Source organism: Trifolium pratense, linkage group LG1 (assembly GCF_020283565.1).
Source record: "Trifolium pratense cultivar HEN17-A07 linkage group LG1, ARS_RC_1.1, whole genome shotgun sequence".
NCBI lineage: Eukaryota > Viridiplantae > Streptophyta > Magnoliopsida > Fabales > Fabaceae > Trifolium > Trifolium pratense.
This window is the reverse complement of record NC_060059.1, coordinates 1,462,601-1,484,673: the sequence shown is the minus strand read 5'-3', so window position 1 is coordinate 1,484,673 and position 22,073 is coordinate 1,462,601. Positions and strand designations below refer to the sequence as shown.

General features: G+C 35.2%; 2 protein-coding genes and 1 pseudogene across 2 annotated transcripts; 1 reads left to right on the top strand and 2 right to left on the bottom strand.

The window, feature by feature from the left end:
• The first annotated feature begins 599 nt into the window (after positions 1–599).
• LOC123897388 (pentatricopeptide repeat-containing protein At2g17033) lies at positions 600–2,486 on the top strand. The gene is made up of 2 exons (XM_045947994.1): positions 600–907; positions 996–2,486. Exons 1-2 carry the CDS (start codon positions 632–634, stop codon positions 2,103–2,105), a joined length of 1,386 nt encoding a protein of 461 aa, XP_045803950.1. The 5' UTR covers positions 600–631; the 3' UTR covers positions 2,106–2,486.
• Positions 2,487–2,802: 316 nt separating this feature from the next.
• LOC123897380 lies at positions 2,803–4,388 on the bottom strand (annotated as a pseudogene).
• A 2,998-nt stretch (positions 4,389–7,386) lies between these two features.
• Positions 7,387–21,323, bottom strand: LOC123921324 (serine/threonine-protein kinase ATR-like). The gene is made up of 16 exons (XM_045973819.1): positions 20,976–21,323; positions 20,739–20,883; positions 20,550–20,662; positions 19,684–19,982; positions 19,451–19,575; positions 19,019–19,163; positions 18,321–18,899; positions 18,029–18,104; positions 17,089–17,404; positions 15,245–16,531; positions 10,915–14,227; positions 10,200–10,769; positions 9,033–9,656; positions 8,417–8,611; positions 7,904–8,116; positions 7,387–7,809 (listed from the first exon to the last, which is right to left on the bottom strand). The coding sequence occupies exons 1-15, from the start codon at positions 21,145–21,147 to the stop codon at positions 7,949–7,951; spliced, it is 8,127 nt and encodes a 2,708-aa protein (XP_045829775.1). The 5' UTR covers positions 21,148–21,323; the 3' UTR covers positions 7,387–7,809; positions 7,904–7,948.
• Between the last annotated feature and the right edge of the window lie 750 nt (positions 21,324–22,073).

The window sequence follows — 22,073 nt, the reverse complement described above, 5'->3', positions numbered from 1 at the left end:
TGTACCATTTATTTTTATTTCCTTTTTTTGTATTCACTTTTTTTTTTTTTATAATGAGGTGATAATCGAATCCGGGCTTACTCAAACCCCTCACCACTAAATTGAACCTAGTGATTTTATTCACATTAGATTTACTTAAATGTAGTCATCAATTAATAAGGAAATCAAAATAAATCCATGATATTTGCTCACTCATTATATATTAACGTGTTTAATGCTCGCTAATTGTATATATCTTTAATGGTTTGTTTCGCACTCTACATAACGAATCGAGTTCAATAGCGAGTGACTTTATTTTTTACTCAAACACAACGTGTGCGTCATTATGAAGGAGATTCAAAGAGCAAATTTCGTCACTAATAGATCTAGTCGAGCCATTATGAATATGTCCCCAAAACCAAGAACAAAATGAAGTTTTTCTAACCTCGCCACCAAACTCTAAATTTTGAATTATTATTTTTTTTGTTTATAACCTCTAATATACTATTAAATCATCTCACCATCAGACAAAACCTAGTGGCTTTAATTTCGGATCGGTTAATAAAAAAATTCCTTATGAACTTCACTGAGGTATATTTATGTAGCCGTTTAGGTAAAGTGAGTTGATTTGAAGTACACGTTTGAGTTGAGGATGACATTTCAACTCCAAATTCAACAATGTCCTCTTCTTCTTCCTCCTCCTCAACTACGTAACAGTAACAGTAACAGTAACAGTAACAGTAGTATTCGCTGCACACTTACAAAACAAGGCCAACGATTTCTCACTAAACTCACCACCACCAACACCAACACCGATAACCTCATCAAAAAATTCGTTCAATCTTCCCCCAAATCCGTACTCCTATCCACTCTCACTCACCTCATCTCTCCCAACAACAACAACAACCTCTCTTCTCTCGCTCTTCCCGTAAGTCTCTCTCTCTCTCTCTCACTCCCATCTTTTCTTCCCAAATTACCCTCATCTCTTAATCTCATACTTCAATTTTTCACTGCAGCTATACACAAGAATCACCGAATCACCATGGTACACGTGGAACCCAACCATCATCGCCGATCTCATCACCCTCCTCCACAAACACCAACTCTACACCGAATCCCAAACCCTAATTTCAGAAGCAATTTCAAAACTCAACAACAGAGAACGTGAACTTGTTCAATTCTACTCCAAACTCTTGGAATCACACTCCAAACGCGCTTCTCAAACTGGATTCGATTCAGCTTATTTCTCCCTCAATAACTTACTTCACACTTCTTCATCACTTTATGTTAAACGCAGAGCTTATGAATCCATGGTTAGTGGATTGTGTGCAATGGATAAGCCACGTGAGGCTGAGAATTTGATTCAGGATTTTAAACATGGTGGTCACAACAAGATTCAAATTCAACCTTCTGGTTTTGAATTTAAGTCTATTTTGTATGGATATGGAAGATTAGGGTTGTTTCATGATTTACTCAGAGTTGTTGATCAAATGGAGAAAAATGGGTTTGTTATTGATACTGTTTGTTACAACATGGTTCTTTCGAGTTTTGGAATTCATGGGGAGTATGTGGAAATGGTTTCTTGGCTTAGAAGGATGAGGAATTCCGGTGTTCCGTTCTCTATCAGAACTTATAATTCGGTTTCGAATTCTTGTCCGACGATTATGGGGAAGGTGGTGGAGTTGAATGATTTCGCATTGTCGATTGATGAGTTGTTAAATGTGGGGTTGGAAGGTGGGGAAGCTATGGTGGTTAAGGAGTTGCTTTCGTGTTCTGCGATTTTCGATGAGGTAATGGTGTGGGATTCTAAAGAGGTTAAGTTGGATTTGCATGGATTTCATTTGGGTTCAGCTTATTTGGTTATGTTACTTTGGTTGGAGGAGATACAAAAGAGGTTGTTGAATGCTTCTAATTATGAGATTCCTGCTGAAATCACTGTGGTTTGTGGGGTAGGAAAGCATAGCAATGTGAGGGGAGAATCGCCGGTTAAAGTATTGGTTAAAGAGATGATGACGAAGATGAAAGGTCCACTAAGGATCGATAGGAAGAACAACGGCTGCTTTATCGCTAAAGGTAAAACTGTTAAAATTTGGTTATGTGAATTGAGGAAGCCACAATTTCATTGAATTGAATGAATGGATATCAAAACAATTTTGCTATTACATATGATGATGATGATGATGATGATGATAAACTTGAACTCAAATGGTACGAGTAGGGCCAAGATAGTTTCAAATGCACTTGCAATGTTACTGGTATTTATTGACTTAAATTACTGTGCTGTTGTTCTTTAACATGTAGTATATCAAACATTGCTTATACAAGGAAATGTCAAATAAGTAAGAACATTAGTTAATTTAATTCTTTTAATGTGATGTGATGAGATGATAACAATAGTTATCACCTGTATCCATTCATATTTAACTATTATGTCACTGTGTACTCAATAAGAACTTTTGTTTTGACAGTTAGGTTATTGAAATTTATTGTCTACATTGAGTTGTTAACTGGAATAATTGTTTCTACACTTACTCTTGGATACACATACTAGTCTATTGAATAAAAAACTTAATTTAGTAGTAGCAAGTGCAGAATAGAACATGCACTATAGACAATAAAGAACATGCACTAGCTGGAAAAAAGAACATTTGATAGAAAAGCTCACACATAAAACTTGCACTTTTATTACAAACTAAAAATATGTATATTTCTACATTGTTGATCATATGCCTAGAGCACAAATGTTGAGTTTGTAATTCAGCATAACAATGTTTGAAATTAAGCATATTAATCTAACTATAATAATGTAAAATAAGACTCTGATGTAAGCATAGAAATAGATATTCATACTAACTTATTCATAATTAAGACAATATTGAAAAATACCCAACAATAAACTGCAATTTGTCCTCAGCATCTTTTGCCTCCTCCTTTGATGTATCCTCTCCACTAGTCCCTTCTTTTTTTCTCTGCCTCTTCCTTACAGCTTCTAAGTCCTTGGATCAACCTCTCCAATGAGGTCTCAACATCTTCATTAGCTACCTTAGGCATCAAGTTTTCAGCAACATCAGCTGGTGTCATATTAGTCTCTTCCAACAAAGACCGAATCGTCTCGAACAAAAAATGAGATTCAAGATTCAGATAATTCATTGCCAATATTTTGAATCCATCAAAACCACAATAAGACAATTCAATATGCATATCCATTCGTCCTCGACGAATTAGAGCATGATCAAGTCTCTCGACATAGTTAGTAGTAAATATAATCAATCTCTCACCAGTACTAGCTGACCAAATCCCATCAATGAAATTCAACAATCCAGAAAGTGTTACCTGACTAATTTTTTGGTTCTCTGTTGCAGCTTCTGATTTTAACTCATGCAGAGAAGCAACAACTTGATTCATCTCCTTCTTCTCCTCTTTTTCTTTACCATTCTCCAAATTTGTCTTCCTCTGACCGGTAAGATCGAGCGAACAATCAATATCTTCAATAACAACAACCGACTTACTCGTAATTCCAATCAAAAGATTCCTTAACTCAGCATTTGTTTTCACATTAGTTAACTCAATGTCATATATATCATACTTCAAAAAATTTGCAATAGCAGCTACTAATGATGATTTTCCTGTTCCTGGAGGACCATATAGCAAATAGCCCCTCTTCCAAGGTTTACCAATTCTTGCATAATAATCTTTGGACTTACTGAATCTAATAAGATCATCAACAATCTCTTTCTTATTTTTTGGATCCATTGCAATTGTTTCCAAAGAAGCTGGATGTTCAAAAATCACACGACTCCATTTAGCTTTGCAATTTGTGTAAAGTTTTTTTTGCCTCTTACTTAAACCAATGTTCTTCCCTTGTTCCAAAACATGGTTAAGGTAAGATTTTGTAACGAAATCACGATGTCTGCCATGAAACGTGAGAATGTAATATCTTTTGTCCTTAGGAGGGCCGAACAAAACAGATTATGTTTGGGAAACTATTTTTCTTAGACTCCAAACAACCTTAATGCCTTCAAATTCATCATGAAACTCTTCTCTTTCATCTGTCTTTAGAACTAAAGAATTTTTCACAAATTCACCTTGGAGTTTCTTTGATTGATTGGTGGATTTGGATGTTAAGTAGTGATCAATGACAGAAAAAGCTTCATTGGTTTTCTTGAAATCACCAATGTACTCAAAGAATCTAACCTCAACGTAAGGGTCAAACAAGCGGGCTAATTTGTTTGAGATTTTTTTTATGAAATCATGAATTTGATATGGACAAAACTTTTGAACCATAGCCCAGATAAACAATATGCTTGCAAGCTTTGAACTAGTTAGATCCCAAATTTCACCCATTTTTTTTTTCGTGTTACTTTTCTTCTTTCTTTAAACCTATTGATTTTTTATATACAGAAAGTTAATGATATTTGTGTCTTGTGAGTTTGTTATACTATGGATCATGAGAAAACGTATTCATGAGATGTTGAATCATGAAACAGACATGTTTATTCATAATACTGTAACTAGATAGCTTGGACTTTGACCACATGCAAAGACAGTAGTCATACTCATACTATTCGTTTTGTGATGTTAATTTTTTATCTTTTTATTTTATAGAATTTTAGAATTTTCAATTAGTGGTGGTCTGGTCTCAACAACAAATAAATCAGTGATGTGATGTCAAGATGTTAACCTTGAGTTTATTTATGAACTAAGGGGGTAAGTAAGTTAATTAATGTGGGACAAAGTTCATTTAAAATGAATTAAAAACAATCAATTGGCTGTGTCAAATTAAATTTTATAATGTGTCAAAAAAAATTAAATTAAATTTTATAAGTGTACCACAACTGTTAAGGGTAGTTGTTATGTCATGAGATAAACTCAAATAACTGTTTGAAATGTTAAGAGTATGTTCGTTTTAAATTATTTTTATGAAAAGAAAAAGTACTTGGTGAAAAAATAATGGCTTCTATGTGCTCTATTTTATTCGAAGAAAAATAGAGCAAAGGAAAGAGAGTAAATAACGAGATAACATTTAGTTTGTTAGTAGACGAATTAACAAACGCTATTGAAATTTACACATAATTATAAAGTTTTGAATTCGAACTCGAAATTAAAGTGTTCAACCTAATTATATTGGTATCATCAAATGTCAATTGAATTAGGACTTATGGACAATGAGATAAATTTCTAGTCGTTTCTATTCTTGTTTCATAGAGGATATAAAGTAATAGAAACTCGAGTAAAAATAGGATGCATAAATAAAATGAAAATATAAAATATACTCTCCAGACCGGTCTAAGATATTTAGAGGTTTAAACAAATTTTACGGTGAAATATTTTAAAAATTACTTTAAATGGTTTGGTATTATTCAATACGGGAAATCAATTGAGAAGCATATACCAAATGCAATACTGCAAAGGTAATTACAATTTCTATATTTTTACTTCATGTTACATTAAGAGAATCATAATAAATATCACTAATCTAGGACTTCCTTTTTGCGTATAATTGAGTTGAAGAGGAGCATAGATGTTGCACAAGAGCTCACTTCAAATCCAAGAATATGCCTCAGTTTTGTTATGTTCACAAAAAATAAGTGAAGAACAACGCCAATATCCGCATAAGGAAATGCATAAAGTTTTGTCCAATTGAAATATTATATATCTTACCGATCGTTAGTTGGTTCAGTGGTGATTGGCGCTGAACTTGGTAGGGATGATCACGGTTCGATCCCCGCAACAACGATTGGGAGGGGGCTGGAACTAGATTAAACTGATGGTGGTGAAAACCTATATATATATATATATATATATATATATATATATATATATATATATATATATATATATATATATATATATATATATATATATATATATATATATATATATATATTGGTATACGAAATATTATATATCTATGTTTAGAAATAGAGATGACTGATCAGTGGATGCACCGACCATGGAAAATATAGAGATGAAATAGTGAGATTAACATGTTTTAAACAATTTTGATTTTTAGTTTTAAAATGTGTCTTATGAAAGTGTTTTAGAAAATAGTTTTAAAAAATAGAAAAGCAAAACTTCTTGAACCTATTTTAGTTTTTTAGTTTTAAAAAGTGAAAAACAGAAAATAGTTTTTGAAAACACTTTTATAAAATTGGATTACCAATCAAGTTTTTTAGTTTTTATTTTTTAAAAACTAAAAAACTGTTTTTGAGATTGGAATCAAACAAGCCATAAGTTTTTCTTCTTTTTTTAATCAAATAGTGAGATTAAGTTAAGCTTTATATAATTGTAATAAATCAATGCTAATCATGTACCTTAAACCATATTTCTTCACTGCCAATTAAAAGATCTTGATGTAGAGGCGGTACGTGATCCAAATCTTCCTTAAGATGCAAACTTTCCAGCCAAGAGAAGAACATTGTATCCCTCATGATAAACAATTTGCACCAAAACATTTTTGTATGAACCCTTACTCAATATTAGATCGTACACACGTTCTTACCGATGTAAAATAGATAGCAACGTGAAGCAAACTTTGCTCTTTAGAATTGACTTCCATAAATATATCAGATTGTAGTTGAAAATAAATTCTAAAATTAAGATGTTTCCTAATTGTGCTGCATCAAACATTGCTTTCGAGATTTTCCTATATGGTAGAAGTTCATCCTTTTATTCTTCTTCGAAAGCTAACATAATTGATTGTAAAGAGTTTAATGGAGATGCACTTTTACACAATCATCCAATAAAAAATTATCAATTTGTCATATATTAAAAAAATGGGGAGAAGTGCCTGAATTTCCAAAATTATTGGTGAAGTATAAATGATTATTACTTTTTTTGAATGGTGTAGATGATTATTACTATTTGCTTAACTTTATATAGTGAGACTGAGAGCTCAAATTTAACAGATTGAATTACTTTTTTTCCTTGGGTTCCATACAGTAACTGTTACGTACAAGAATTATTTTTTTTTTATCGTGTGCTAGGCCAGCAAAGTATAGCATAGTTAATTTACTTTATTTTAGCAACTAAGTATGGCACTATAAGCAGTGCGGAATTTAGCTCATTTTTGCATTTCCACACAAGTTATCATATACTCCCTCCGGTCCTTTTTATAAAGAACAATTTGAAAAAAAAATTTGGTCCTTTTTATAAGAAACAATCATTAAATTTATTCTTACAATTCCATTTTTACCCTTATTAAATTGTATCAATTTCAAAGTTATGTATTAATTAGAGTGATATATTCCCTAAGGATAAATTAATACACAAAGGTTAGTTTTGGAATAGATTGTAAAATTTTAGAATTTTTATTAAGAAAGATAAGGTTTATTGGTATGTGTGTTTTTTCCAAATTGTTCTCAGAGGGAGTAGTACTTTTCTTTATTTGCATTTCCACGCAAGTTATGACATGAAGCGAGCAAATGATATTATCTCACATTGATATGCAATGGAATTTATGCATCTACAAATCATAATCTATCAATGACCAACGCAAACTAGGATTCATATACAAAGGTGTTCGCAAAACGCAATTACCTTAAAGAATATACATAGAAACCCCAATTCTAAAAACACGTGCTTTCATGGGATGGATCCTTGTGAAGCAGAGCACACACAGATGCAACTACGTAGCGTCAGGTTTCATTCAGCCGCAGCTTAAGGTGAGGTTGGATACTCGTCGATATTGACTATCTCGCGTCCCAAGTCAATTTCACCATGATTTTTGAAAACTACAAACCAGAGTTTAAAGGATGTACGCCATTCCCCTGAATAAGAAAATGCTTGCTGTATGCATTCAGCTCCAATGGTCGCACAGTCTAAGATTCCCTATGACCAAAATAAGAAAAGCATGATTCATTATTTTCTCAACATTTTCAGGGATTATACACTGAGGATCGAAATGAAACAAATAACATCATACCTGTTTGAATGAATATGTGAAGATCTTCTCGACCCATTCAAATCTTCAAAACCAAGGCATCCACCATACATACATCTTCCCTAGATTCTTGTGAGAGACTGCTTCAGCAATTAGCCTACGAGCTTGGCCTTCTACAGCTAGAGGTAATGACGGTGCAGCTCCAACACCAACAACCACACCTTCTAACCTGGCCTCAATATTACTTATGGCTCGCTGATAAATAAATTCCATAAAAAATTATTACAATAATTATTTTATTTGCTCTAGTCTTTCACAAACTATAACCTAAGAAATAGGTCGTCTACTTGAAGGAATATAAGATAAGAAAAAGAACAAGCACTGAAACTATTTAAATTGTTTTTAATATAAACTATTCCTAGTGAAATAATTATGATCCATGTAGTTAATCTCATTCAGTGAAAAAAAGCTCAGCTGTCATTGTATCCCCAATGGGAAAAAAAAATTCAGAAGCAGCTGATTTAGAGCCAATTAAACAAAAGCTCAATAGCAAACCTGTGCGTGCGGATTCTGAACTTCTACGCCACTAGACTTGTGAGTTTTTGTCCATTCTACGAGAGGATCGTGGATAAAAGTTTCAAGCACGCTCATGAGAGTCTCCCTGTGTGTCCTCAATACAGAAAGTGTTATTTCGCAAACCCTCAAGAAGATGCCCTCGTATCCAGTGATGCCTAAGCCATCAATCATGTTCTGTAGGTTTTATTGCAAAATCAACGATAACCAAGAGGCCAGCATTCATACACATGAGAACATAAAAATTAGCATCAATTGTGATACTGTGTCACCAGCATCAAGTATAAAAAAAATGCTGTCTTTGCAAATAAGTGCTAGTGTACGATCTACATTGCTTGTAGAAATAAGATGTGTGATATTATCATGATTTGTTTTCCTATTTAATTATAATTAGGAGACCATTATAAATATATTTCAGAGTTAGTACTTGGAAATTTCTGTCATCGCCGCAATCATAATTCGAAGTTTGTTTTTTTTTCCGCTCTTCTCTCTTTTATGTAAAATTAAATAATTTCAACAACATCTGTCTCTTCAAAGGAAAAGATAAAATAAAAAATGGCAGATACACATATATTTTCCAATTACGGGCCTCTCATACCTGTGTAAGCCTGAAAGGAACAAGCTCGGGTTTCTCCAATTGCAAACCTTTGTCAAATAAGCAACTGAAATCAACATGAACACAATCACCGCTGGTAGAATCAAAAAGAATGTTTTCACCGTGCCGGTCACCCAGACCCACAATATGCCCAACCATGGACCAAACAGCAGTCGTGTGAGCATATGCAACACGTGCCCTGAACCACGCAGCAGGCTCAGAAAATGTTGTCAAGAACCATTTGTGAAAAATAGGAGGAAACATCGGAAGAATTTTGTCCTTCAGCATCACATCCTCTGGCATTTTACCTTGGCATTGATCATAAATTCGCTTAATTTGAGGATTTGTTTTCTGACGATCAAACTTTCCACAAGTAATATATATGTCTTGAAGAATTTGTCGAAGCCCACGAGTGTGGGGTACCCACTCTACCAGACCACAGTCCTCAGTCAGAGGAACCACAGCAAATGTGCGAATATATAACTTCCTTCTACGACTTTCAGGATATTTGGAAAGCAGTCTGTTAATCGTTGCTGTGAACTCCATCATGCGAGCATCTTTGCGTAGGTCATCCTTGGGTTTGCAGAGAAACGGGCGCTCAAGGCCGTCACTGCCCAGTAGAATGATCTGAAATACAAAGGCATTCATTAAGAAGATGGTACATAAAGAGATACAAAAGAGTAGACAACAGTAGTATTCAGCATGGTCTGGCCGTTGGAGTTGGTACTTTGATCTTTGCAATGAGGTTGGAAATATAAGGCTGCATTAATTTTATGTGAAACGCAACCCTTACAAAAACTGAACATCTTTTTCTAAAAGTTGGGTGCTTAGATAATTGCACATCATCCTGATCCACACAGCTCTTATATGCAACCACTCTCCTCTATTCAGAGAGAGACCACGTAATGCTTATACAGCTAGCTACATTTTCTCATTAGAGTCAAGTCAGCCTCTCATTAATGTACATATGCAAAAATGGTTATTAATTATAAGCAAAAACAATATGGTAATTTGGTCTTATGAGTTATGATGCTACTCATTTGAAATTATGTGGGAACCAAACAAATGTTGTACCACCCCACCATGCACATAAACAAAATTAACCGCCTACTCAAGAATCACAGAAAAACTAAGGAGGCATATTAAGGGAGAAATTCAGTAATAGCATACTTTCTTAGGCCGCTGAAGAGATGATAGAATTTCAGCCTCGTCAGCAATGCCTGATATAGTAGGAAGATCTGTGGCAGAAAATATATTAGACATAAGTGAATCCCCCAGATTCCCATCATATGCTGGAAGATTTACAGTAAGAGATTGCTGAATTGGCATTATAATTCCCAGGGGCATCATCCTCTTTAGAGCACTAAATTCAGTTGAGAGATTAATTGTCCTTGCTCTTGACTGGCCGGCATGGAAACATAACTTGATCAAATGATCAATCAGGCTAGCAAATTGACCAAACAAAATGTTCTCATTACTTCCTGGGCTAAAACCTTTACGTGCAAGTTGTATGATTTCAGCTGCTGCTTCGCGCCTTGAAGGAACAGTGGATTTTGAAACTGCAGCCATAATCCATAGGCCCTGTTGTGGGTACTGGTGGAGAACAGAGGTAATGATAGTTTTGACTAGCTTAACAATATCGGCATTTTGATGGCAAATTCTTGAAACCAATTGAGGTAGCACTGTCAACCAATGGTACTTTGGTAAATCCTTCAAACAGCTACTCATAACACTCACTAGCTACCAAAGCAAAAGAAAACACAGTAATTACTATAAATGCAGAAAGTAGTGAACAAAAAGCATGCCTACGTTTTGTAAAAAAACAAAAGAAATGTCTATGTATTGAAAAAAGGAAACGGACAGAGAAGAAAAATTCTCCACCCACCTTCGAATGCACAGTCTTTAAATCCTTTTTGGACGAACCACTTCTTAGATACATGCTTCCAAAGTCAAACCATAGGGTTAATAACCTTGGAAGTGCCCGAAATAGATTCTTGTGTCCCCTGTGAAGTCCCTTTGCATAGAATAACAGCACTTCAGGAAGATAAGACCACCAACTCCTCTCATTATTTAAGTTTGAAGGAACTAGTCTAGGGCCAAGTTCAACATTCTCCTCCTGGCGTTTCCTGGCATCAACAAGCACTTCATCACAATACTTGGCCGTATAGAAGTACCCTTTCTCCCATTTAGGCTGCAGTTCCCTCACCCTGGTATAAAGACTTAATATGTCTTCCTTCTGTTTCTGCCCAGTGTAATGCGTCCACCTTGAGTACAGAAGAAGGGTCTTTGCAATGTCTCTGTTCTCATTTGGAGCTTGACTTTCACAAACAATAGGTGGGGGATTAAGTGGTACAAGGGAAAGGCTAGTAATAGATGAAATTGCAGCAGCGCCTAAGACCTCAACAGGCATGTTCAAGAGAGACTGTTGCAGCACTGCTATGGCACCATCAGACCGACGGGTGCTCCAAAGTAGTTTTGCATTTTCCATGTGGATGTTAGGTGCACCGGAGGCCTGGGCTTCTAAAATTGCTCTGTTGGCTGTTTCATAATGACCAGCCAAGCGACATAGTTTTGAATATTGAAGCCAGCAGTTGCCAACTTGAGCACCAAGACCACTTGCACCAAAAATCAATCTCCTGAAAGCCAATAGTGGCTCCCTAGCCCAGATTGATGATTGTGTAATGCGAAGTCGATTCTCCCAGTTGTCAACTAATTTAGAGAAAGCTGGATCATCTAAATGAAATGATTTTTCTAAGAAAGAGTCATCTCCCAGAAGAGTATGGAAGTCCTCCAATTCCCGTAGAAAGTGAAGTTTTACAACAAATGGGTAGGCCCGCGTGTAAGAATCCATTCCTGCAGCAGCTAGGGAAGCAATTAGTGACATCTTGGTTAAAGCAATTTTCTCGTCAACTGAGAAGTGGTCCCTCTTCATCATTGCCTGGAGAATCTTTGCGACATTCAAGTCAAATGAAGCATTACTTTCTGAACTACTGCAAACTAAACTGTCATCTTCAGCTCCACTAAGGTACTCATCCATCAAATCCCACCTTCCAAGCCTCCAGGCAGCCTGAACACCTTGCATGCACCATGCTTTCTTGTACTGAGGAATCCTAGAAACTAAACCATCAACATGAGTGACCATGGCCTGAAGGTGGCACATGTTTAGTAAACAGTTAAGGACATCTGAATGCCTCTGAACTGAGGTTGGTTCCATCTGCAAAGCTTGTTCACAAGAAGTTAAAACATCAGCCCAATTCCCAGCCTTTTTGTTTATTAATAGCTGATCTTGTAACCTCAAAGATTTACTTAAACATGACAAGCCAGATAGTCCATCAGGCTCATCCAAACAGCTGTATATTTCCATAAGATGTGAAACATCTTCATCTTCAAAGATACCACTCCTCTCAGCAGCAGGGTTGAAAGAGCCAGACTTTTCCCTTACATGGGACTCAAAGTACATCAACGACCTTGCATAAGCCTGACACCTAAAGGAAGCCCTGGCAAGAGTCACCTTTGGAATCGCAGATAGAAGCTCTGAAACATATTTACATTGTACAATGAGTTGGTCCTGGTCTGTCAAGGAAACTGAACTTTGATCCTTTGACTTTTGTTGTTTAGAAACAGATGATTGAGAAAGGGAAAGAGCAAGTTCTTGCTCAACATCATCAACCCACTGTCCAAGATTATCAAGTAGAGTGAACACGGATTGAATACAAACTTCACTTTGACCACCACTAAATCCATGAACTGAAGCTCCGCTGTTCTCTGATGCAGCCGCATCAAGAACAGATAGGATTTCCTGTGCTATGCTGTGGCGTCCCTCCTGAGTGCCATGACAGACCGCACTAAGAACCAGGTAGGGAAGCAAATATATTGCTGTTTGCATATCATGGCGTACAATACCGCGACAAGCATTAAAGATGCTTGCACGAGATCCAGTGGCATGCAAGGTCAGTTTTTTTATCCAAAAGAAAATCCATCTTCTAAATGACATAGATGGGTCGTAAATAGGGCCAGCAGAGGTTGAGTCCGCTACATTAGGAAGCTGAAACTTAGATGTTAAACATGGGGCTATTATCTCTTTCACATAATTAGAAAACCTATCCCATAATTTCTGGCCCCTATTATTCATCTCGTTACCACCATTGGTAGTCCTGATCTTAGTTGAAGCATTCTCATCCAGTGACGCCTCACAACCAGCAAACTTTAGCAACTCCTGTATAGCTAATGCAGCAGAGTCTTGAATACCAGTATCAGGTGCAGATCTAAATGCCCGAGCTAGATGTTTGTGGATCAGCTCAAATATGAGGTCATCATCAGAGCATTGAATTTTGAAACGTTGACATGAGAAACCTTTTACCTTAGCAGGGTCAACAGCACCAAGGGCTCCAAGACAATCAGCACAGACCAACTTCAACCGCTGCCCAACTGCGGTCCTTGATTCTTCTGCACATCCTCTTAATAACGATGTGATCAGAGAACTCAAAACATCCAAGTCTGAACCAACTTCGGCGGTGATTAGATCTGTAATATCCTTCCATCTCAAGTTCAGAAGCTTGCGAAGTTCACATGCTACCATGTACCTCACATTTAAGTTCTCGTGATTTAAACCATCAACCACGTCTCGTAGTTGATCTTTCAAAGCCATTGTCCCACGAGCATCCTCAATTTCTTGGTTCACTTGCACCAATGCAGGTATACTGGGCAGTGGGGGGAACTCGGATATATGCTGCTTTAGGATAACCCTATTCTTAAAAACAAGTTCTTCTAGAATTTTTACCACTTTGTCCAAATGTATTGAGGGATTTTCTTTGTCTCTTTCCAAGAAGGGAAGAAGAGAAGCAAAAACTTGAGAAATTATATGCTTAATGCTAGATGGTGAAACTTTAGCTAATTGCTTTATGAAAAAATGCAAGACAGACAGCCCCTCCATTTGCAGTGATTCTTTACCAACAGCATGCAAGAGAAGCACCATCAGTTTTGGCACATACGTATTAAGATTAGAACCCATCATTCTAATCAGCATCTCAATTCGGTTTAATGCTTGCTTACGAAGCAAAAAATCATCAGAACGGAGCATTTTTCTGTTTATGATGTTAAGAAGGCGAACAAAATCTTTCCTCAAAAAGACTGGAAGATCTTCTGCACCGGTAAGAACTTTAGCAATGTCTTTAATCATCTGAGGTACTCTAGCTAATCTGTCAACAAACAGAAGAATAAGTGAAGGACATGCAAAGCTCATGTACCCTTTGTTAGAAATATAATATAAAAATCATTTATGTCTCTTCAACTAACAGGTTGAACTTTCGGAATAATTGGTTCACCGTTCATGATATGGTATCAAAGCATTTATAACCAAGATTTATAGAGCCCGGTCCTTGCTCACCCCATCCATATTTTTTATAAAAAACAGTTGAATGTGAAGCATAGGGTTGAAGAGTCTATTTGTTGTCCGTGCTTAGAACACGAAGGCCTCTTACTTGAGATGGAGTGTTAAAAACAAACATATATAATTATTCATATGACTTCACCAAACAACTAAAGCTTTTGGAATTGTTGGTTCATGCACTGTTTTTTTTTTTTTTTTTGAATGGCGGTTCGTGACACTGTCAATTACAATTACTTTGTTTCTGGTTAGTGCTCTGTTACTATAAGTATGGGACCTTCTTTTTACTTATGACGGAAGTTAATAGGAGTATAATGAAAGAAATGAATATGTGGAACTAACTATAATTGCTAGGCAATACCCATAGTGAATAAATACAATAAAATAACACTCCCTTTGGTCCTTACTATAATAAATACAATAAAATTGCTTTTTAGATTCATGGAATGATTAATGTATCTGGTCCATTTTTTAGACCAAATACATCAATCATTCTATGAATCTAAAAAGCAAATTTTTTCTTATATTAAGGACCAAAGGGAGTAATTGTCGATTTATTATTATTATTATTATTATTATTATTATTATTATTATTATAATTATAATAATAATAATAATAATAATAATAATAATAATAATAATAATAATAATAAAGTATATAACCCTTAATATAGCTAAATCTGAGGCAACAGCAACATTTTTCTGAGACAAACATGAATTCCAAATATTATTATCCAGATTTTATAGTTGCCACTTGCCAACCACAATGTGATCAACAAAGTGCATCCAGGAAAAAAGTGCAATCAAGTTTCAGAAGTCATCTACTTACCTTTTGCTTATCTCATCTGAATCACTATCATCTGTAAAACATACAAGTTCATCTAGAAGAGACGGTAAAGCAGCTATATATATTTCCCTCCTGTCAAAACCAAAATGTGCATGGTAAAACTGCAGAGCAGAAAGTAGCTGTTGGTCATCAGTTTGATGAAGAGCAAAAGCAAGCACTTTTGGCAGCCAATCAACTATCAGAAGTGCCACAGGGTTTACTGGAGGGTTTGGTGGAGGATTTGGTGGAGGGTTCACACACTTGGCCAACTCATTTAAGGTGTTAACAGCTTGACTACTATACTGCTGAGCCACCACAAGCTTTGGGAGAACAGAAGGAATCATTTTCTTGACAAGTTCTTTAGTCTCAACACCAAAAACAGCTTCTGCAAACTCACTCACTAAGCCCGGGCGGCTGGCAAGTCTCTCAGAGAGATAATCATACAGTTCATTACGAATATGAGCATTTTTAGAAAGAATTAGTTCAAGACCTCCTTTAAGATGGAAATAACAAGATCTGTATATTAATCTTGACGCATTCATTTTCACAGTCACATGGTTGCTATCAAGCTTATCAACCAACAGTATAAGAGCAGATAAGAACAGTTGGCTACCTATATCAACAGAAACCATTATTTCTGCTGTACATTCCATTAAAGTCTCCAAAATATGTAGACTATCAGTGTCTATCATGCCATGTTTAACTGTATCCAAAAAAATTTGCTCCTTGCTTTTGTCTGCATCTCCAGCAAATATTAAACTCAAAATATGGTCATCCACAAAGGAACTAATATGACCGCAAAATGCATCTCTTAATTCCTTGCTCCTACAAGTCAATAGATATTTTAGACATTTTATCCATTCAAGCCTTTTATTGAGCAGAATATCGGGGGCACCATGTGCAAGGATGCGACGAATAACTTTCACACAGGAAATCTGGACATCCTCTGATGATTCATCAAAAAGAAGATTAAAAAATAAAGATTGCAGCTGCATGAAACTAGAGTCCAAACTAACTTGTGCATCTGCTCCACACATATCAGATCGTACAATGATTGGAGGATGCCACTCATTGTGATTGCGAATAATTTTTTTATCGCATTTTGAACAACTGAAACCTTGAATTAAATGTTCTATCGCCCAACTCGATCTTTCACTTTTCCTCTTTAGAAATAAGTTGCATTTGTTCGTTGGCAGACCAGATACAGCTCGTCTACATCCATAAAGGCATGACAATAGGCCAAGACATATAGGAAGAAGTTTCTTCACCTCTTTATCTGTTCTTAAGTACCTGCATATTGTATGGAGAGATGTAAACAACCAGAAGATTTGTCCCTCCATTTTATTCAAGAGAAAAAAACTTTCATCCACATACTTCCATGCTACCCGGAAACTTACAAAGAACTAATACATTACTCGGAAAAAAACAAAATAGAAACTGCTTAACAATAAAGGGCAGCCATCATAAATTTGAAACAGTGAAACCTATTTAAAACCAAATCATTTATAGGATGGGCAACTCACTAAAAGGAAAAATATTTTATCATTTAAAAGTTTGTGGTTCATAAACTGAATCCGACTGGACTAAGTAAGATCGAAAAGCAAGTTCCATGAACATACGTGATGATTTTTGAACAGAAAATCCATCCTAGGATACAGATCCAACAGTTCAAAGGAAAGAAATTAACTTAAGAAGAATATAATCTATGAATCAGCTCCTGCAATTCAGACATTGAAATTAATATTTGAGAAACTGAAGTTATTTATACGCCTATATTCAAACTAACCAAACGACCAATCTGACATGCTATTGAAATCTGTATGCAAAAGCAACCACAGTTTGCTTACTCCATCCTTTTAAAGACGGGAGGTGATATATCAAGACCAGACCACAAAACCATAACTGGCATAGTAATAGCTGCTTCAGTCCTGACTTCTTCAGCTTCATCATGAAGACCCAAATCTAAAACTTCAAGAACAACTTTACTGCTCAAGCTTGGACCTAACTTCGATAATACTTGAAGAGAGAGGCATTTAGTTTTCCATGGCAATTGATTATCAATAACAAGGAGCGAATGAGTCCAGGGAAGTTTAAGCACAACAAGCATAAGGTCCGCATGGCAATTCCCATCTTGTAATGGGTTGTTCTCTTTGAAAGAGGCACCTGATTGAGAGAAGTCACAAGTGACACAGATCAGGAGCATGAAATAGTAGACACCACAAACATGAAGTTTAAGTAAATTAAAGGATATATCGAGAAAAATCAGTTAAGTCCCCATATTTAGTTGCTTATTAACATATTTTCCCTCCTAGAAAAACCTAAATCACCCCTCACTTAATATGCAGAAGGGGACAAGAGGACGGTACCATAAATCTAGAATGTTATTAGCAACAAGATATTAAAGAACCCTTAAAACGAGCCATGATTGGCAAATGGTGGACTTGGCTGTACATTATAATTAACAAGGCTCTCAATATTTACATACACATTGGATAACAACTCCACATGCAATATATTATTTGAAAGAACAAACTACTTTATTTCCAAATCAATATTATTTTCTGTTCATTTACAAAAACTTATACCTGCCAAAATCCAAAGAATCCAATTTTGACCATTGAGAGAATGATAAGAATGCTAGCAGTCCTTATAATTTACTTGCCACCAAAGAAAATCAGATGCAAAGTAATGTAATCTAACCACCTAGGAAGAAGTATAATATCTTTATGCTAAGGAAAAAGTAGATGTTAACTCACAGAACCGGTTAAGGTAAGGTCCAAAACTTACTTTTCAAAAGCAGTACGCTATGAATTCCTTCTAGGTAGGTGGAAATATCTACAGTAATCGAATTTCCTTGTTTTGCCTATAAAGACAGACAACTTGGTTTATTGGAGAATAAACAAATTACTCCCTCCGGACACAAATATAAGAAAAAATGCACTTTTTAGATTCATTGAATAATGGATGTATCTGGAGTCCAGATACATCCATTATTCAATGAATCTAAAAAGTGCATTTTTTCTTATATTTGTGTCCGGAGGGAGTATGTGATAAGAATTTGAAACAGTAGCCTACCTACCTGCTCAGCTATCCACGAAAGCCATGCAAGCATTTGCTGAAAGATTCTGACAGACAGATCACTCTCTGGATAAATAGAGAAGGCAACGCATAGAATGCTAAGTGCAGATAAAGCAATATCTGGCCTCAAAGAACCGGATCCAACAGCCGATGCATTTAATGATTGAACAAATGATAAGAGAGATTTATTCATATGGTTAGCATACTCTTCTACTGTTTGGCAAATAACTATACAACTATATTTGAGTTCCACCTCAATACTGGCATCTGTAAAATCAATTTCTTCATTTAATTTTTGGCGTTTGATCTTAAGATTATCCATATCCTGAATGGACCTCTTTTGTCCATGCCTAATGCTTTCAATTGACTTGTTTTCATTTGATAAAAGGGCTACATTCCTATTGTTTCCTTGGATTCCCCCAAAATGATGTGGACCAAGAGTAGATACAGCTACTTGAAAGCACTCTATCAAAGGCAAACATGGTTCCGGATGACAGAGTGCAGATATGAGATGCTCTGGCTTCCACACATGAGGGGGGCAAACTTGAGCAATTCTAACATAAGCACTGCATAGTGCCACCTGAAAAGAATATATTAAGTCCTCTTGATCAATTCCCTGCTTCAAATCTATACACTTGTAGAAACTGGGGTAAAACTTAAGCTGTTCTAACAAAACAAAAAAAAAGTATCAATGTTGACCTTAAGTTGCTGGCTTTTGGTTCTCCATAGTGATCGAAAGAATACACCAACTAAATCAGCAGCCGTTAATTTAACGATATCTTCTGGACAGCTAGAGTGGAGTGTATTGAGGCAAACACCCAACGATGAATCATAAGTCGTGTTTCTGCAGGTGTGCCCCATCTTAATCGTAATGTTGTACATTGTAAAAGACTTTGAAAAAAAAATGTTTGTTTTGTTTGTATACATACTTCTTTTTCAAAACATCATAATAATAATAATAATAATAATAATAATAATAATAATAATAATAATAATAATAATGTAATAAAAGTAACAATTTAATCAAAAAGGAAACAGGCTTTTATAAGAAAAGCATTTTTGAGGGGCCTAACCATAGTGTACTGTTAAAAGGCCATTCATATGAGAAGAAAAAAGCAAACATATCCAAACCTGAAACAAGGAAGCCCCTCCTTGTCCAAATTCAAGATAGTAACTATTGAGCGGATTAAATTCTGATGAGGAATTAGTTCATAGTCTGTCACCGTTGCAATGATGTGTACAAAGTCAAAGCATGCCTTCCAGAAAAACATAAATTGTCAGACAATTGGTATCGTTTCTAATAAAATATATGTAAAATAAGGTGGAAATACTTGAATTTCAAATTTTCATCAACCATCACCCACCATATGCAGATCAGAATCCCCATAGCATAAAAGAGAACACGCGGAAGAGACAAAGGAAGCATGGATCAATCCTTCAACATAGAGTGTTCCTTCAGTTAGACATTTACTGATAAGCTTCAAAATCCAAGTTGCAAAAGGTTGCAACCTGCTTTTGCCACTCAGGTCAATCAATAAACCATAACCATCAATTGATTTATTGGTTGGTGGAAGATCTTCAATTCCAGAGAAGCACTCAGAAAAACACTTAATCATCACCCTAGAGGATCCACTCACACTGAGTGAAGCCGCGTGTAAAACATCTATCAATGTGAAAACAAAACAAACGCAGTTACCAACAGAAACAGCAGTATCCGAAATTAGTCACCATAAATAAGGCCTATTTGGATAAAAAACACTAAATTAAACACTCATAGCATGAGCACCTATCATATAAGTGCTTATGTATAAATTATTTCCATAACAAGATAAAATAAAGTTAAACTGTTAAAATAGTCTGAAAACAAATTACAAATATGTCATAGGTTGTTTCCACAAAATGTCTCACACAAAAGCTTATGTAAGTAGATAAGTTCAAATAAGTCAATCTTCAAACGGCTGTCATATAAGCTAGTTTTCATAAGCTATTCTATAGAACATAGAACATATGAAAATAATCTGAAAACAGCTTATGGATAAATTATAAGCTGTTTTCTTACGTTCTCCCAAACAATTTGACACAAAAACTTATGTAAGTAGATAAACTCGAATAAGTCAATTCAAACGTAAATAAACTCGAATGCCTAAATGAAATTAGTAATACTATTTGATTTGATTGAATTGAGTGCATATGCATTCATAATTATTTATACTAGTTAGTTTAGTACTACCTTCAATTAGGAACATGGAATCAACAAAGAACTGTCTATAAGAATCTCGAGCACCGGAGCGAAGCAATGATAAAAGCGAACCAATAGCTTGAAAGAAAACACCATGACAAGACCTGGAAAAAAAAAATGATATAAATGAGAAACATAATAATAGAGTAAAAAAAAATAAAGTAAGAAAAAAAGATAGACCGAAAAAGAGGCTCAGCGAAAAAAGGAAGTAAACGAGCAATGATTGGTAAAATAGCGGTTGCTTTGCCGTGATAATACACTCCGGGAAAGTTTATCGATGTACGAGTGATGAGTTTCACAACCGCAATGACTTCTCTATCGTTTCCTGCATCGATTATTGAGTGATTAATTAATCGATAGAGATAATGATGAATTGGTAGTGATGATGATGATGAAGTAAAGAGTAGGTTAGGTTACCGGAGGAAGAAGGAAGGACGAAAGAATGGAGAAGATTGGGGAGAACGGCTCGGAAACTGAGTTCCAAAGCGTCGGTGTCGTCGGTAGGGTTGTTTGGAGTGGAGGAAGATGAAGAAGATGTTATGCGTTCTCGAAGTTCGTGCAATAAGCTAGTTAGGTTTTCCCTTGCCATTTTCTCTACTCTAACTAACTAACTAACTAACTAACACTTCTCTGGTTTTGCTTTATTGCTATGATACTCTCAGTCACTGTGATATGAATGGTGATGATGATGGATTGATGGTGATTAATCATTCTATTCAACTTCCCTCCCAAAATACTCTTTGCGGTTTCAATTTTGCTTGTTTTATTTCTTGCGTTTTTTTTTTTCCTTTCTTTAACACTGTGACCATGGACCTGGACCTGGATATCATCCACAGTTTGGGCCTGGATTATACCTTACTGCATACACCCTAACTATTGTTACTCACACTTCCTTGTGTTATCGAAATTGAGTGTTAACTTTTTTTTTTGGCTTAATTGTATATTTGGTCCCTTATGTTTATTTTACGTTTCAATTTGGTTTCTTAGTTTAAAAAGTTTTAAGTTGGTCTTTTTAGTCAATTTTTTGTTTATATTGTCTACGTGGCTATGGATTTGCGTATGCGGACAACTTAGGAAGATACTATGTGAAAATTTTAGAAGAAATTAACTCATAGTTTAATGAAAAAGATAATCATATATTGACATCAATAACATAATGGATCAATTTGAAAATTTTTAAACTTAAGCACCGTATTGAAATCTAAAATAAACATTACGGACTAAATATGTAATTAAGGTTTCTTTTTTTAGGGAAAAGATTGAGTGTTAACTTATTAACTGTTCAATTTGAATTAATATTGAGACAAAAGTTATTTAATTCAAATGATAAAATAACGGGCCTGTTTGTTTTAGATTTAAAAAAATGGATTTTTCTTTGTATTTTTTAAAATAGATTTTCTAAAACCGTTTTTCAAAATATTACAAGTTTTTTTATATTCGTTTTTTCTAAATTTAAACACTAATTTTGACATCATATAACATAAACACACATTATTGAAGATCAAAACATAGTCA

Coding starts and splice junctions, on each gene's coding strand:
- LOC123897388 (XM_045947994.1), top strand. CDS start 632: ATGACATTTCAACTCCAAATTCAACAATGTCCTCTTCTTCTTCCTCCT. Junction 908..995: donor TCTCTTCTCTCGCTCTTCCC/GTAAGTCTCTCT, acceptor TTTTCACTGCAG/CTATACACAAGAATCACCGA.
- LOC123921324 (XM_045973819.1), bottom strand. CDS start 21,147: ATGGCAAGGGAAAACCTAACTAGCTTATTGCACGAACTTCGAGAACGC. Junction 17,405..18,028: donor TAGCGTACTGCTTTTGAAAA/GTAAGTTTTGGA, acceptor TCTCTCAATCAG/GTGCCTCTTTCAAAGAGAAC. Junction 8,612..9,032: donor TTCCTTTCAGGCTTACACAG/GTATGAGAGGCC, acceptor TAAAACCTACAG/AACATGATTGATGGCTTAGG.